The sequence below is a fragment of the Quercus suber genome, unplaced genomic scaffold (assembly GCF_002906115.3).
Source record: "Quercus suber isolate HL8 unplaced genomic scaffold, Cork oak 2.0 scaffold_146, whole genome shotgun sequence".
Lineage (NCBI taxonomy): Eukaryota > Viridiplantae > Streptophyta > Magnoliopsida > Fagales > Fagaceae > Quercus > Quercus suber.
Window position 1 is genome coordinate 179,798 of NW_027069607.1, and position 17,283 is coordinate 197,080.

General features: G+C 33.5%; 1 protein-coding gene across 1 annotated transcript; it reads left to right on the plus strand.

Moving 5' to 3' along the window:
• The first annotated feature begins 9,797 nt into the window (after positions 1–9,797).
• On the plus strand, positions 9,798–14,270 carry LOC111987038 (ylmG homolog protein 1-2, chloroplastic). Its single transcript, XM_065776956.1, is given in 3 exon segments — positions 9,798–10,265; positions 10,267–10,644; positions 13,873–14,270. Coding segments are annotated over 2 exon segments (705 nt in total). The 5' UTR covers positions 9,798–9,901; the 3' UTR covers positions 10,608–10,644; positions 13,873–14,270.
• The last annotated feature ends 3,013 nt before the right edge of the window (positions 14,271–17,283 follow it).

Below are 17,283 nucleotides of genomic sequence, written 5' to 3' on the forward strand. Positions count from 1 at the left end.
TAAATACTTTGAAACCTCTAAATGACAAAAATAACTCAAAATCAATAAAATGACCATAATAGCTCGAAATCAATAAAATGACCAAAATACCCTAAAACCTCTCAAATGACCAAAAATACTCTGAAACCTCTAAAATGACAAAAAAAAAAAAAAACCCTAAAATCTCTAGAAAGACAAAAAATACTCCCAAAACTTCAAAAAAGAGCAAAAGTACCTTGAAACCTCTAAGATGACCAAAAATAGCTCGAAATTGGTAAAATGACCAAAATACCCCTCAAAATCTCTATAATGATAATTTTGGTTATTTTAGAAGTTAAGAAGTATTTTGGTTATTTTAGAAATTTTAGTATATTTTGGTCATTTTAGATATTTCAAGGGTATTTGGGTCATTTTAGAGGTTTAGAGAATAGAGCCAATCAAAGTTTTTTACCATGTGGTACACAACACATGTCCATCATGTGCCATACTTAGATTTGAAATCTAACCGTTGGATTTGAAGAGTGTAATGAAAGGTTAATTTTGGTATATTATCGTCACAATCAAACGGTAGGATTTAGAGAAAGGAGCGGTCAAAGTTTAGTTAAAATTGGTCAAATCCGGTCAAACTTAATAGATGGTCCCAAGACCACTGGACTTGGTGAAATTCATATTCAAATCTTATCATTAGAATTGAAGAGTATGGTGACATATTGGTGTTAATTAAATTTGAGACCAATTGGATGGTCAAATTGAGAGAATGTAGCCATACAGGTCCATAATACATGTCCATCATGTGCCACACTTAAATTTCAAATCTATTTGTTGGATTTGAAGAGTATAATGAGAGGTTAATTTTAGTAAATTATGGTCACAATCAAACGGTTGGATTTAGAAAAAGGTGGTCAAAGTTTAGTTAAAGTTGATCAAACCCAATCAAACTTAATCGATAGTCTTGAGACCACTAAACTTGGTGAAATTCATATTCAAATCTTGATCATTGGATTGAAGAGTATGGTGACATATTGGTATTGGTAAATTTAAGACCAATTGGATGGTTAGATTGAGAGAACTTAGCCATATAGGTACACAACACATGTACATCACACGCCATACTTAGATTTGAAATATAACCACTGGATTTGAAGAGTGTAATGAAAGGTTAATTCTAGTAAATTATGGTCACAATCAAACGGTTGGATTTATAGAAAGGCACGGTCAAAGTTTAGTTAAAGTTGGTCAAATCCGGTCAAACTTAATAGATGGTCTCGAGACCACTGGACTTGGTGAAATTAGGTTTACTGGGAAGGTTTTCAGTGGATTATTGGGTATTGGAGTAGTTGTTAGAATATGTTAATGAAGAAATAATTTTGAAGATGATGAACATCATGTTAACATTGACTTAGATAAAGTTGATTAGGCAAAATGATGAAAAAATTATTATTTTGGCTTATATATCATGTATTATCACTTCTAGTATATTTTTTGTCGCTATAAAAATCACTTTAAAAGTAAAATTTTTAAATAAATTTCAGCATATATTTTCACTTCCCACATATTTTAATTTTCACTTCCCACACTTTTTTTTCACTTCCCCCCAAACACTTCAACAAAATATACCCTTTTTTTTTGGGTTAAAACTTAAAAATAAAAACATTTAAAAATAAAAATTTTAAATAAATTTCAACATAGTGACGTTGAAGTGTGCTATTTTTAAACTCTATAGCAATAGTCCAAACCTTTAGTGACGCTTCCATAACCGCTGCAATAGAGCTCAAAATTTCACTTTTCCCACTCTCTTAAAAGTTAAAACTTCACCCGCTTAAAATTTTTACGCCACTGACATTTCCCTCACACAAAACCCTCTCTATCTCTCATTTTCTTTCTCTCACACGCTACTCTCTTGCTCTCTCTCTCTCACACTCACAACCCACCGACTAGCCCAACCCAACCACTTGCTGATGCTGACATCAACACCTAGCCCAGTGCCACCGAGCTCAGCCAACCTTAGCAACGATGCCAAGAGTTCTAGTGGTTAGTTTGGCATACCCATTTGAAAGACCATCCCTTTAAGTTTGGTTAATTCAATAGATGAGGTAAAAATCTAAGTTATCTGTCATTTTCTTCTATCAAATCCTTTGGGCTTTGTTGTTTTATGATGTTTATGATAATAACTTAGTGGGTTTGAGGGTTGTATTTCTTGGACAACCATATGAGTTTTAATCCATGAGGAAGATTGAGATGGATTTTTGAAATTGAGTTTCTTTATGTCTTTGGAATGATTTTGATATATGTGAAAAGTTGGTAGTGCTAACTGTGAAAATTGCTTGAGTTGTGGGCTTGTGTTTGTTGCATGTCATGTGTTTGATATTTTACCTCAATGAATTATGAGGTTAGGTTTAATTGCTTGTAGTTGTTTATTAAACTTGAAGTGTGTGTATATATATATATATAATGAGTTTTAAAACTTTGAAGTGAATTGATGTTGTGGTAATTGATTTTTATATGGGATTGAATTTCTTGACTTGTGTTGTGATGATTGTTATATGAGGTTATGGGTTGTAATCCTAGTTATTTATATGTGCTAACACATGTAGTTTTAAGGTTTAATCAAGTCTCAAAGCTTTTTTCATGGTGTTAAAATTATAGTATATTAGTGAAGACTTTAGTTTCTATAATGTGGTTGTAATTGCTGCTTTGCATCTTTAAACTTGTAGTAGCATATTCTTTCTTATCAACATGATTGTAAGGCACTTCATAGTGGCATGGACACCCAGTTTCATGTTGGTGGGATCCAAGATGTGATATCCTTAGGGCTTGGGAATTTTCTGTTTGTACATGTAGAACTACTAACAATCTTGTGTAATGACTAGAAAGTCAGAATCTGTGGATTGGTTATGTCTACTGATTCTCTCCTTTTATTATATCTTGTGATTATAACATTTTATAACTGCATAATTTGTAACTGACAAGTAGAGAATAGAAAATATTTCAATACTAAGTTACATCTAAGTAGTTAATATCTACACTTTGTTGAATCTGTTGAATTGAATGAAGTTTGAAGTCATTGGTACTAGCACTTCCAAGTATTTTTAACGCTATCAATTGTCTCAAGCTTTGTTCCCAGTACATTCACTAAAATTTCCATAAAGTAGTAGTGTTAGTCGTTATTACTTTGACTAGGTAATGTTTTGATGTCATATCTTTATTGGCAAGCATTTGAAAATGGCACAATCACATGCATTTTGCAATCATTATTTGCAACCTCTGGTTAGCCTTTTTAAGTAAAGTTTTGTATTTTTTTTTTTCATTTAAAAAAACCTTCTAAGCATGCCAATGTTCTTGGCTACCATGCTCTTTCATATCATTGTTCAGAAAGTTTCATATGCATCCAAGCAATTGATTAAGTCACAACTGTGTAATCATTTTGGTGACAATGTTCATCTCCATATTCATATGGCCATTGCTTCATTCTACTATCTTTTGGGAAGGAGGGGGGGAGGGACAATAATACCAGTTTGAAGATAGACCTTGATTCCTTAAACATGCAAACAAGGATTGAAAGAGTAGCAGAAACACAATTGGCACCCTTGTGTTTGTACAAATATAGTAATCACTTTGATTGCATGCTGGATCAAAGGTGCATTCAAGATATAATAATAGGCATTGGTTTCAATGTTGTGTCTTAATTATTGCCTTTTTTTTTTTTTTCTGTATGTAGGACGTTCCTCCAGTCCTACAATCCTCAGCTCTCCTACGATCCCTATCTCTCCAAAAATCATCAACTACATCCCATCAACTAAGTAGCTTATAAATTTTATGTTGGTGTTTGAGGACATTTTGTGTACAAAGAACCACATTTGAACAAACACATTTTTTGAAGTGTTGAAAAATATTTTGAAACTTTGATTATGTTATTAGTTTAATTTAAGTGTTGAAGGACTTTCTGTGTACAAAAGACCACATCTTTCTTTTGTTAATTTTATGACGATGATTATAGACAATGTTATGTATTTGATAATATATTTATATGTTAATATAATGTTAGTTTGGAGACATTTGTGGTGTTATCTAGTTACAATTATAGTATTGTCTTAGTGGAGCTAAAATTATTACAGGTTATTTGTAATAAAAATGTGGTTTTAGAACTCAGGAGAAGAAAAAAAAAAAAAAAAAAAAAAAAAAAAAACTCTATAGCGGCGGGCAAAAACTACCGCTGAAGGACTTATGAAATAATTGGAGACATATAGTAGCGTTTTTAGCCTGCCGCCAAAGCCTCGCACATATAGCGACAGGCGTAACGCTGCTAAAAGGTGTAGAGTTTGTTGTTTAATAAACCCTATAGCAGTGCTCAATGCCCGCCGCTAAAAGGTCATTTGACCTGAATGGTAACCTCATATGGCAACGGTTTTTTGCCTGCCGCAATAGGCTAAAAGCGTTGCTAAATGGCCGATTTATTGCAGCGCTTTTTGTGACCGCCACAATAGATCTATAGCGGCACCGCAACAGTGGTAGGTAGAATTGCCGCAATAGTACAATTTTTTTTTGTAGTGAGTTGAGGACCTTTCATAGAAAAGGAAGTTTCCTAGAGAAGTCTTAAGAACATCTTTTTCAATCCAACATTTAACATCCCATCTACAATTGAATTATCATTAAATGTAATAAGACATAAAAGGATTCCACTTCACCTCGTTGGGAGGCATGCTTTATCACCACATCTCTTAGAGTTTTGGTTGGAGGAGTGGAAAATTGGGAGGATAGAAAATGGTGAGATGATGGAAAAGTGAGAAGATAGAAAAGATTTTAATTTCTCTCATTTTGTNACAAAGAACCACATTTGAACAAACACATTTTTTGAAGTGTTGAAAAATATTTTGAAACTTTGATTATGTTATTAGTTTAATTTAAGTGTTGAAGGACTTTCTGTGTACAAAAGACCACATCTTTCTTTTGTTAATTTTATGACGATGATTATAGACAATGTTATGTATTTGATAATATATTTATATGTTAATATAATGTTAGTTTGGAGACATTTGTGGTGTTATCTAGTTACAATTATAGTATTGTCTTAGTGGAGCTAAAATTATTACAGGTTATTTGTAATAAAAATGTGGTTTTAGAACTCAGGAGAAGAAAAAAAAAAAAAAAAAAAAAAAAAAAAAACTCTATAGCGGCGGGCAAAAACTACCGCTGAAGGACTTATGAAATAATTGGAGACATATAGTAGCGTTTTTAGCCTGCCGCCAAAGCCTCGCACATATAGCGACAGGCGTAACGCTGCTAAAAGGTGTAGAGTTTGTTGTTTAATAAACCCTATAGCAGTGCTCAATGCCCGCCGCTAAAAGGTCATTTGACCTGAATGGTAACCTCATATGGCAACGGTTTTTTGCCTGCCGCAATAGGCTAAAAGCGTTGCTAAATGGCCGATTTATTGCAGCGCTTTTTGTGACCGCCACAATAGATCTATAGCGGCACCGCAACAGTGGTAGGTAGAATTGCCGCAATAGTACAATTTTTTTTTGTAGTGAGTTGAGGACCTTTCATAGAAAAGGAAGTTTCCTAGAGAAGTCTTAAGAACATCTTTTTCAATCCAACATTTAACATCCCATCTACAATTGAATTATCATTAAATGTAATAAGACATAAAAGGATTCCACTTCACCTCGTTGGGAGGCATGCTTTATCACCACATCTCTTAGAGTTTTGGTTGGAGGAGTGGAAAATTGGGAGGATAGAAAATGGTGAGATGATGGAAAAGTGAGAAGATAGAAAAGATTTTAATTTCTCTCATTTTTATTTGGTTGGGAGTGAAAAAGTGGAGAGATAGAAAAAGTGAGTTTGTATAAATTTACTCATATACATTTGTTAAAATTGATGGTCAATTAAAAAAAAAGTGACAAACAACCAAAAAAAAAAAATCAATCAACCAATTTATTAATAAAAATCATGTCCCAAAAGAAAATCATGTCTAGTTTAAACAAAACAAAACAACTATCACACCCACAACCAAGAAATCAAAAAAAAAAAGGGGGGGGGGGGGGCAACGTCCAAGGAAAAAAAAAAAAAAGGAACTGGATGAATTGCCCATATGCAAGTGCACATGGGCATTTTTGTCTACTAAGCAGCCTCATTTTCTCCTTTCAGTTTTCTCCCCATTTTGGAGAGAAATATTTTTGGTGGGCTGAGAGAAAAAACACCCGGGCCTCACCATTTATTTTCCTTCATTCCCACCCACCAAACACACTCCAATAAAAATTTCTTTCCCATTTTCTCTCCAAAGTTTTCCATTCACCCTATTTCACCTCCAAACAAATGCACCCTCAGGGTTTGTTTGGTTAGGAGGATGGGAAAGTAGGAAAATAAAAAAAAAGATTTAGTTTTCCTTTAATGTGTGTTTGGTTAGAGAGATGGAAAAGTGGAAGGATTTTTTTTTTTTTTAGTTGTGGAGAAAAGTGGGAGAATAGAAAATGTAGTTTATATAAATTTACTATTATGTTTGTATGGGTAAAAAAGAGACCAACGACCCAAGAAAAAGTGGGTTGGACTTTGATTAAGGCCTATGACAATTAATTTTTAAAGATGGGTTTTTAGATCAATAGAATGACTCCTAAGTGGCAAATCTTATACAAAGTAGAAAAGAAATGAAGATGTTTGAGTAAGAACTATTTTATGAATAATATGCGTTTGATTTATCTTCCTCGGAATGGCCAAGGAGCCCTTTTACACTTGATATTAAAAGTGGGAATGTGTATTCTTCTTGATATCATTTTGGATCCAACCCTTAATCATTAGGGTTTCCTTCTCTTTTATAGTGTTTTAGATCTCATCCTGTCCCTCCACATGAAGGGTTGTTGATTCTAGGTCATGCTTAGCATGTTACAAGCTGTCTCAGCACTACTCAAGTGTCATTCAGCCATTAATGCGGCTGGCATGGTTGGTATAGTGCATTCAATGCAGAGGTGATAAATACTCTTTTAGACATTTTTCCTATACTACTAGTCTGGACTGGGTGCTGCTACCTTTTTCAAAAAGTGACTTCTTGCCTCATATGGATCCTTCCTTTCCACAGGTTTCCTTCTTTGGACGAAGGCCCCTCGGCCCACTACTCCTCCTCAGAAATTCTGGGGCTTATCCGAGACTTGATGGGTAGACATATTGGGCTTCTTAGACTCTCCGGATAAGGCCCATGGGGTCTAATCTCTCTTGCCTCCCACAATGTCTTAGTACTTAATATGTAAAACATAATTTCTTTGTCAGATAAAAAAAATAATTTCTTTGTACTCGTTAAATAAAAAGAAAATATTAATTGAAATTAATAAATTAATATTTTATATATATATATATATATATTAATATATATGGGCCGAGGCTGTGAGGCATTACTAGGTTCCTATTTTATATATATATATATATATATTAATATAATATGTTAATTATTTTTTTTACTCCTTATATTATTTTCCTTTATTATTGCATATAGTATAATATAAATGCTATATTAGTCGCTTTAAAAAAATTAAAAATAAAAATAAAAAACCAAACCTTGTCAAAGAACAAATCTGAACATGTTGTTTGATTGTTTCATGTGGTTGCTTGTGGCTGTGCAGAAGAAACAAAAGAGAAGCAAGGAGAGAGATAAACTCATTAAATTGGGGCAATATGGTAATTGGGTAAGCAACAAGTTTTTCATGCTTGTTTTCTCTCCAGTTCGGAAAGATGGATTTTTGTGGACCTAGGTGGAAAATGGTTGGGCTCCACCAAAAAATTTCCTTTCATTCTCACCTTACCAAACAACACTCACTTCTATTTTATCTCTTTTATTTTCCATTCATCCTATTCCACCTCCAACCAAACATACCCTTAAGTTAACTTGGGTTAAGAAGGTGGGAAGTAGTCAAAACATCCCTCTACCATGGGAAAAGTCCACCCACCTCACCAACAATTATCTATAAATACCTCAAAAATATTCAAAGGAAGATGTGAAAAACATTGTTACCATTATTGCTATGTATTTTCTCCTCTATGAAACTCTCTTCTTGACTTAATATTTGGATGAAGAAAGATTAACCCACTATGATTGATGCCTAAACTAGGAAGTTTTGTAGGAGCGGTTTACAAGACTAAATAAGAAGGCGAATCTCTCCAATTTTATTAGAGTCCTTGCTATGATTCTCATCTTCCCTAACATCTGCATCTCCATCTAGAATAAAATTTGAAAAGCATCTTGAAATTATCATCAAAACATTCTTTTGAGGAATGTGTTTGTATAGTTTGGACAAAATTTAACTACAAAATTTGTTATAACTTAAAATTACATATTTTGAAAATATAACCGTTGAATTGCACATTCTTTACACTCTTAATATACATGTCAAATTCTGTGTTAATTAGATATTATTTACTATAAGATCTATATTTTATGCATAATTTTAAATTACAAAAACTTGAAATTTAAACAATTTATTGATGACATAGTAATTGATCTTTAATTTTCTAGAAATTTTGCAAACATGGAGGATATAAGAGAAAGATACAATCCAATAGTGAATTTGTCAAAATTTACTTTCAATTAAAAAAAAAAAGTATTGAGTAAAGTTGTAAACTAATGTTATAAACGATTTTATAACTAAACTTCGTTCATATAGTTTTAGAAAAATGGTTCACTTGATTAGCCTCAAGAGTTTGTTAAATCAATGACATAATTTAGAGGATTGGAATCAAACCCTCTCTCACTTTGAAAAAAAAAATTTTAAAGCCAAAATGCAAAATTCATCATCTAAATTTTACAATTTTTCATTTCAAACTTCTAAGTTTGGGTTTTATCATTTAAGTACTCTAAGTTTCATTCATTCCTAATTAAGTCTTCTGTTAATAATCTGTTAATTGCTACAGTTAACTTACGAAAGTGCCATTTTGCACTTTAGTTAATATTTTTTTTCTTAATTTTTGAAAAACATTAATTTATTAAAAAAAAAAAAAAAAAAACTAAATTAAAGGAACTGGGCGGAGTCGCCGAGAGCTAACGTCAAATCTTTTGCTTCTGATGAAATCTGAAATCTTGTTGAACAAAAACCTTTTTTTGTTTCTTCCTCGATAGCTTGGTGAACTAGGACTTGGTATCAGGATTCCTTCTTAGTTTTGACTTTTGAAGGTGAAAGGGTTTTTTTTTTTTTTTTAATATATTTAAATTATTTATTATTATTATTGGGTTCAAAGAATCAATAGAACCCTAGGCCTCAGAGTTGCTACGGATCACGTACTGATCAACTCCTCCTAAATCTCAAAAGACTTTGAAGGAAATGCATGTTGGCGGTTGGCCTGAAAGTAGTGTATGTCCCTTTAGTTTCTATTTATTTTTTTTCCAATTAACATTTTTCTAAAATAAATATTAAATATTAACTAAAGTACAAAATGGAGTAGTTAACAGCCAAACTAACAGATTATCAAGAGAGAACTTAGTTAAGAACGGATGAAATTTAGAGAACTAAAAGTCTAAAACGACAAAACTTAAAGAATGGCAAGTACCCACAAATACGGATTTCAATAACTAAAATGACAAAACATAATTGAAATTGTTTCTCTTCTTACTTTTGGTTTTTTTTTTTTCCTTTTATTTTGTGATTTTTGTGCACTATTTATAAGATTCGTAAGTATAAATTTCAACAAATTCAACTTTATAACTAAGTTTCATTTAATTTTTAATTTTTAATAATAAACAGTATTTAGGATCTAAAATAATAAATAATAAAATTTGAAAGGGTAAATTTTGGATTTTGACGTTTAAAAAAAAAAAATAAACAAAGTGGCAAAGCAAAAAAACTGCCACACCACCTTCACACTCAAAGAATCCAATTTTAGGTCGCTTCAATCATCAAAGTTCAACTCAAAGTCACAGAATCCCAAAATCTCTCCCCCAAAAAAAATGGCTTCTCTTCCAACGAGCTCCCAAGCCCTCCTCCTCCTCACCCCTCCATCCTCAAACCCCAAACCCTTTTCTCTCAAACCCCTCTCCCTCTCTCTCCGCAAACCCACCTCCACCTTTGTCTGCTCTTCCTCTACTCTCCCTTCTCCACAAACCCCATCTCACCCCAACACCACTCTCACCACCGCCACCACCCTATCCACCATAGCCTCCATAGCCATTTCCTTCTCCACACGTCTCCTCCTCCCAAAACTCCCACTCCCTCTCTCACTCTCCACCGCCGCCACCACAACCCTTTTCTTCGCTTCTCTCAAGGACCGTCCCCCTGGCTACCTCAACACCCCTCTCACTGTTGTAGCTGCTTTCCACCGCCGCCACCACAACCCTTTTCTTCGCTTCTCTCAAGGACCGTCCCCCTGGCTACCTCAACACCCCTCTCACTGTTGTAGCTGCTGGCCTCGCCAAATGGCTTGACATCTACAGTGGGGTTTTGATGGTCAGGGTTTTGCTCAGTTGGTTCCCTAACATCCCGTGGGACCGTCAACCTTTGTCCGCCATTCGTGACCTCTGCGATCCTTATCTCAATCTCTTTCGTAATATCATCCCACCCATCTTTGACACTCTTGATGTTAGCCCACTCTTGGCTTTTGCGGTGTTGGGTACGCTTGGCTCCATTCTCAATAGCGCCAGGGGAGGAATGTACTGAGCAACTTTTTCGGCAATAACATTCATTCATTCATTCGGTATGGAATTCGTTTCGATGCTTTTCTTTTCGGTTTTTGCATTATTGTCTCGATTCTCGATCTGGGTTTTTCTGCCTTCTGCATTATTGTCTCAAATCTCAATCTGGGTTTGCCTTTTTTTGGTTTGTGGCAAATACATTGTTGGTCTCTGAATTTTAATCCACAGCAATTTTAGTCCTTTAAGTTTAAAGTGTTCACGTTTAGTCCTTAACAAACTTAAAAGTGATCATTTTTAATCCCAAATGTATCTAATGGAGTGATGACAGATTAGTTTTTAGTTTGGCCTCCTTATCTAAGGGACTAAAAGCGATAACTTTAAACTTCAAGGACTAAAATCGCTCATGGAGTGATGACATAAGTAATGTATTTTGGGTCTTTCTTTGTATTGGCTGTAATTCTTGAATCTTTTAATTCAATTAACTATTGAGATCACTAGCTGAAACTCCACCTTGGTCTATGCTTAGTGTTGTATATTATGTTCACAACTGGCGCAAGCCCAGAAAAATGAAGAGCACTGACTGACTCTTTAGCTGGTGGATGTATATCCTTCTTTGAGAAGTTTTCACTGAAGGATGCCCCATGGATATTTTGGCATTGATAATATATATAGGACTGAATAGACACTCGTGTTTGCTCTGGTGATAGACGTTGGAAACTTAAGCATTTCAATTATGTTTTACCGTTTTCCTTAGGGAACAAGATAATTCTTTTGAACTGAATGTGTATATATATAGATTGCTCATGAAAATACTAGAATTATAATGATAAGGAACATATACACAAGGCAGAAAGTTTTGTATTGTTAGGTTCCACCTTCTATTAAGAATCTGAGGGTTGATAGAAGAGCGGACAGTGAGTGTCGGAAGGGTGCATGACTGAAGCGAAGTGAAGGCAAAAACGGGGGAGGTAGGGTGTTAAAGGGGAGAGGGGTTTTATTTGAGTTTAAAGTACAATTTCATTCAGCAGAAGTTTTAGTTGGATGTGGTTATCTCTACATAGAGAGTTTTGACATGTTCAAAAAATCATTATCAGCCATCTTCACACACAAGATTTGATTCTAAAGAGGTATATTTTTTCTTGGAATGACTATTCTGTTATTGCTTGTGCAATTGGTTTGTACATATATATATATATATATATATATTAAGGCAACAAATTAGAGTCTCTGATGCACTTTTTTGATAGTGTTTTCAGTGCTGTACGTTGCCAATAGTGATCTTGGAGCTGAGATTTTTGCATTTGCTTCTTTTTTTCTTTTTCTTTTTTTCCAAAAAGGCTCTTGCATTCAGATGTTCCTATATAAGTTTAATGTTATTATCTTACGCATCAATATATATATATATATATATCTGTGAAATTTGTGTAGAGATTTAGAATGATTTCTTGAAGAAACTTAACGATCATTTTGTTGTAGAGACATATCTTTATTTAGGACCAGAAGTTTTCTACTAGAATGTGCTAGTGTAAAAGGCATCTTTTTTATTATTATGTTTTAAGTTTAAAACAATTTGATTGGAGGCAAAGTTACAGAATGAACACAATTTGAGGTTAATTGTGTCACTAATTCCTATCAACCATTTAGAATATGGTCCGGGCATGTTTAATGTGGTTAGTTTGGTGGGAACATAATAACTGCATATTTGAAGACTATGAGAGACCCTTAGATCTCTTAAAATCTCTTCCCTTTGGTACTTTGTTTCAGTGGGCTCATATTTGGGGTTTTACGAATTGTATTCCAATTTCTGAATTCTTAGATTCTGTTCACTTTAGTTCCTGATTTTGTTGTATTTGTTTCTTGTTCAGAGTGTTCACCATTGTGAACATGATGTTCATTTTTTTCAATGAAAGTCTTATTACCTATCAAAAAAAAAAGTGTCACCAATTCCTCAAGAATCCATTATTTCTTTTTTTTTTTTTCAATATGGTGATGATCCATATGGCCCTGATCAACTTCTATACTTGGTTTTCAAGGAAATATGCATGTGGAAGTGGAAGTGGTCATTTTTAGTCCTTAATAACTTAAAGTAATATTTTCTAGTCCTTAACAAATTAAAAGTGAGAATTTTTAATCCCTAATGTGTCTAATGGAGTGATGATGACAGGTTAGTTTTTAGTTTTCCCTTCTTATCAAAGGGACTTTATACTTCAAGGACTAAAATCGCTCATGGAGTGATGATAGAAGTAATGTATTTTGGGTCTTTCTTTGTGTTGGAAGAAATTCTTGAATCTGCTAATTCAAGTAATTATTGAGATCACTAGCTGAAACTCCACCTGGCCCTATGCTCAGTGTCATATAGTCGTATATTATGTTCACAACCAGCCCAGGCCAGGAAAAATGTAGAGCACTAGCTGACTTTTACCTGATGGATGGATACCCTTCTTTGAGAAGCTTTCACCGAAGGATGCCCCAAAGATATTTGGTATCGATAATATATAGGACTTAATAGACACTCATATTTGCTTTGGTGAAAGACATTGGAAACTTAAGCATTTCAACTATGTTTAACAGTTTTCCTTAGGGAATAAGATAACTCTTTTGAACTGAGTGTGTATAAATAGTTTGCTCAAAAAATAATACAAGAATAATTATGATAAAGGGCATATACACAAGGTGGAAATTTTTGGCTTTGGAATGTTAAGTTCTACCTTCTACTAAGAATCTGAGGGATGATAGAAGAGTGGAGAGCAAGCGTTGGAATCCCCCCTGAGGATGGATGAACGAAGGGAAGTGAAGTGAGCCCTAAATGGGCAAACAAAAAACTTTGTGAAGGGAGGGGGGTAAAAAGGGGAGAGGGGTTTTATTTGAGCTTTAAGTATAATTTCATTCTGCAGAATTTTTAGTTGGATGCAGTTTATGTGTGTGTGAGAGAGAGTTTTTACATGTTCAAAAAATCATTATTAGCCATCTTCTCACACAAGATTTGATTCTAAAGAGGAATCTTGATTTTTTGAATGACTATTCTGCTATTGATTGTGCAATTAGTTTTATACATCCATATATATAAATGTAGAAATTTGGAATGTTAATCTTCGATTTACTTGCTACTTTCCAATCTGAAAATACTCAAAGTTGGGTTCTCTGTTGAAGTTACTGGTTTGCCCTTTTATTGGGAGGGTGGGTTTGGGAATTCTGGCCGCTTTCTTGAAGAAATTGAAGGATACTCTATTGATTTTCAATATCGTGATGATTCATTTTGGCCCTAATCAACTTCTGAACTTGGTTTTCAGGGAAACATGCATGTGGAATATTGAATTTTTCAGGCTGCTGATCAGTTTTGAGATGGCCTTCCAATGCTCATGGGTCAGAAGACAATATCTAATGTGTCAAACTATACAAGCAATATCTTGAGATGATTCTTCAGGTTATTCATTTTCAAATGTCAGCAGCTCTTTCCAGGCTAGGTTAGCGTTGGTGAACAAGAAAAAGTATGCTACTGTGTTTACATGAGAAAAATCAGATTTGTCTAAAGTATCTTTTTTTTTTTTTTTTTTTTTAATTTTTTTTTATCTTTTATTGTTTGTAGTTACTGTTAGAACTCCAGTAATGATGTACTAGAATAAAAGTGCAGGTTTGCAGTTATTGTCACTTGACATATTGACAAAACTATTTCATCTCCATTTAACTATTTGTAACTCTAGAGTAGACAAACAAAAATAAATACAATGTCATATATTGATATAATCGATCAAAACAACCAATCTCTCTCTACAATCTTGCTAGGACAAATTCCATGCCGTTATTGTTAAAAGAAAAAGAATTGCCACTTATTTTCTTCTTTAACATCCATTTCCAGTAGAATTCAAACCTCTACTTTCAAAAGGGAAAATACCTTCTCATTGTGAAGGCATGAAAGACAACATTAAAAGTTACCATGACTTTAAGTGGAGTTGTGATTTATCTTTGTGTTAGAACTCATTTTCCTCTCCGTTTTGTATGTGTGTTTGTTTCTAAAAAAAAGAATAGGTAATTGTCTCACATTGCTCAAAAGAGTGTGTTGTGTGTAGCATAACTTGCCTCACTCTGTCTTAAAAGTTACAATGGTTTTTTAGTGGAGTTGTGGTGTGTTTTTGTGTTAATACCATTTCTCTCTCCATTGTGTGTGTGTGTTTGTTTCTCAAAAAAAGAATAGACAACATTGAGTTAATGCAATACTGCATAAAAATTAGGTGCACTGCCCCTAACTGGTGCTAGCTAACCAAGCCTGTCAGGCTGTCATCTTAATTTGTATGATTGTCTTCCAAGCATCTTGCATGTTTAAACCAAATATAGAAACAAACTATAAATATAAAGAACAAAGTGTTCAAAACTAAATGTAAAATTACGTGCTGCACTTGTCAATGAACTCCAGCTAATAAGAGGGAGGTTAAAATTATGAGTCAAGAAAGATTCATGCTCTGCACACTAACCATAAAGATTCATGCTTGTGTAACTTAACCATAAAAAATTCATGCTCTGCACACTAATGGCATGAACAAATGAAAATCCAGTTTTGTTGCACTTAGTTGATCCATAACATAGTTTTCTACTTCACATTACTCTTGATGGGACCATTATCCCGTGTGACTGTATGAGTTCGTTAGATAAATTCCCAGGCTTGGAATCTTTTTACAATCACCCAGAAAATGAGTGAAGTTGGGTTTTTGAAGAAAACAGATTGCAAGCTATTGCCAACTTTACAAAAAAAGCCTTCATCTGTGCTTGCAACACTGACAACAAAATTTATATACAAGGTGCAGCATATGCACAGCAAATTTACATAGCATGGCACATAAACTAGCTTTTCCAAAGTATGAAAATAGGGTGGGTTGTTTATCACACACCCTTCAGGTTTCCCTCCTTGCTTGCCGGAGTGGAGCATAGCTTGCCAGTTTCATAACTATTTAGCTCTGAATCAGCTTTAAACTCCTCATTGTCTCCGCTTCAGTTGGCACTTAGCCGTTCCGTCCATGTTGAGAATGTACAACACTAAATGTTGAGTCTTGGTCACCTTTTTCAGTGAATGGTGCAAAATGGTGTATAGTCATCAGTCCCAGGCTCTTTTTAAAAGCTTTTTGGTGGATCAGTCTCGAATGATTCCGCCCAAGAGTTTCCTCCTCCAAGTGTCCGTTAGGCAAATATTATTTTTGCCAACTTATTTTCCTATTTAATTTATTTTTGCTATTATTCAAGAGTCTCATTGCACTTTTTAATACTATTCATAGGTCTCATTATACTATTTTAGTTAAATTTTGCTTTTATTTACAGTACTTTCAATAAAAGTTTTCACTTTTAGCAAAATAAGCGGATCTCAAACGGACCCTAAGTTTGATGGTTCTTCTATTTTAATTGCCTTTGTTGAGAAAAACTTATTAGTGATTGGATTGCTCCCCTCTATCTTTAATTTTATCTGCACAAAAATTATACTAGAGAGGAAAGAAATACATTACATAAGCCTCCGTTTGGTTGAGTGATTATAGGGAGGATAAAAAAGTAGGGAGAATAGTTGTTACTTGTTTGGTGAAAAGGGGAGAGATTTTGTTGGGGCTCAAGAGTTTCCTTTCCGAACTCACCGGACCATCCAAATACAATCTCCCCACTGCATTTTTTGATACTATTCATAGGTCCACTGTACTATTTCAGTTAACTTTTACTTTTATTTACAATACTTTCAACAAAATAAGCAGATCCCAAACGGATCCTAAGTTTGATGGTTCTTCTCTTTTAATTGCCTTGTTGAGAAAAATTATTAGTGATTGGATTACTCCCCTCTATCTTTAATTTTACCTACACAAAAATTGTGCTAGAGAGGAAAGAAATACATTACATAAGCCTCCGTTTGGTTGGGGTGATTATAGGGAGGATAGAAAATAGGAGAATAGTTGTTTGGTGAAAGGGGAGAGATTTTGGACAAAAATAGGGCAAAAATATTTGGACAAAAATGTCCACAACAAAATTTTAGCACAAAACTGGTAGATTACAACTTACTTCCTATGATTTTGGTCAAAATTTACGTTATCTATCTGTAGTTTGAAATTTGATACTTTATCCACCTGAAGTTAAAAATAGATCTAAATATGTAACTCACATCTGTTAAAAACATATCTAAATATGTAATTTTGCTCTATTTTTATCTCTCTCTCATCCAAAAAAAAAAAAAAAAACATAAAAATACAATATCAAATAAGATTAAAAAAAAACCCAGTGAAACACTTGCATTAGGAGATTTCAAAAATAATTCAGAATAGATAACTTTCTTTCCTAATTGCTCCATCTATTTTTGTCCCAAAAACTTTTAATCTTCTTATCATTAAAATTTTAATTGATTTCAGTTTGTTTAAGGTTTAAAAAAATTCTTAATTCTCATTTATATTTGATTTCATTCAAAGTGATGTTATGACTTCAATTTATTAATCTAAATTCATGATTGGTTATATCTAATTTTATTAAATCTAACAAATAATACCAAGAATTAGGATGATTTACTATTAATTTATAATATAATTTAAATATGTTCAAATTAAGAACTATTGATATATTTTTTTCAAAAAGATGTTGACAATTTAGAAAGTAAAAAAACCTTTGGATTCTAAGCGAAAATTTCAATTTCCAAAGGACGTTTTAAGAATTCCAGGTACAATTTTATTTATTTTATTTTATAG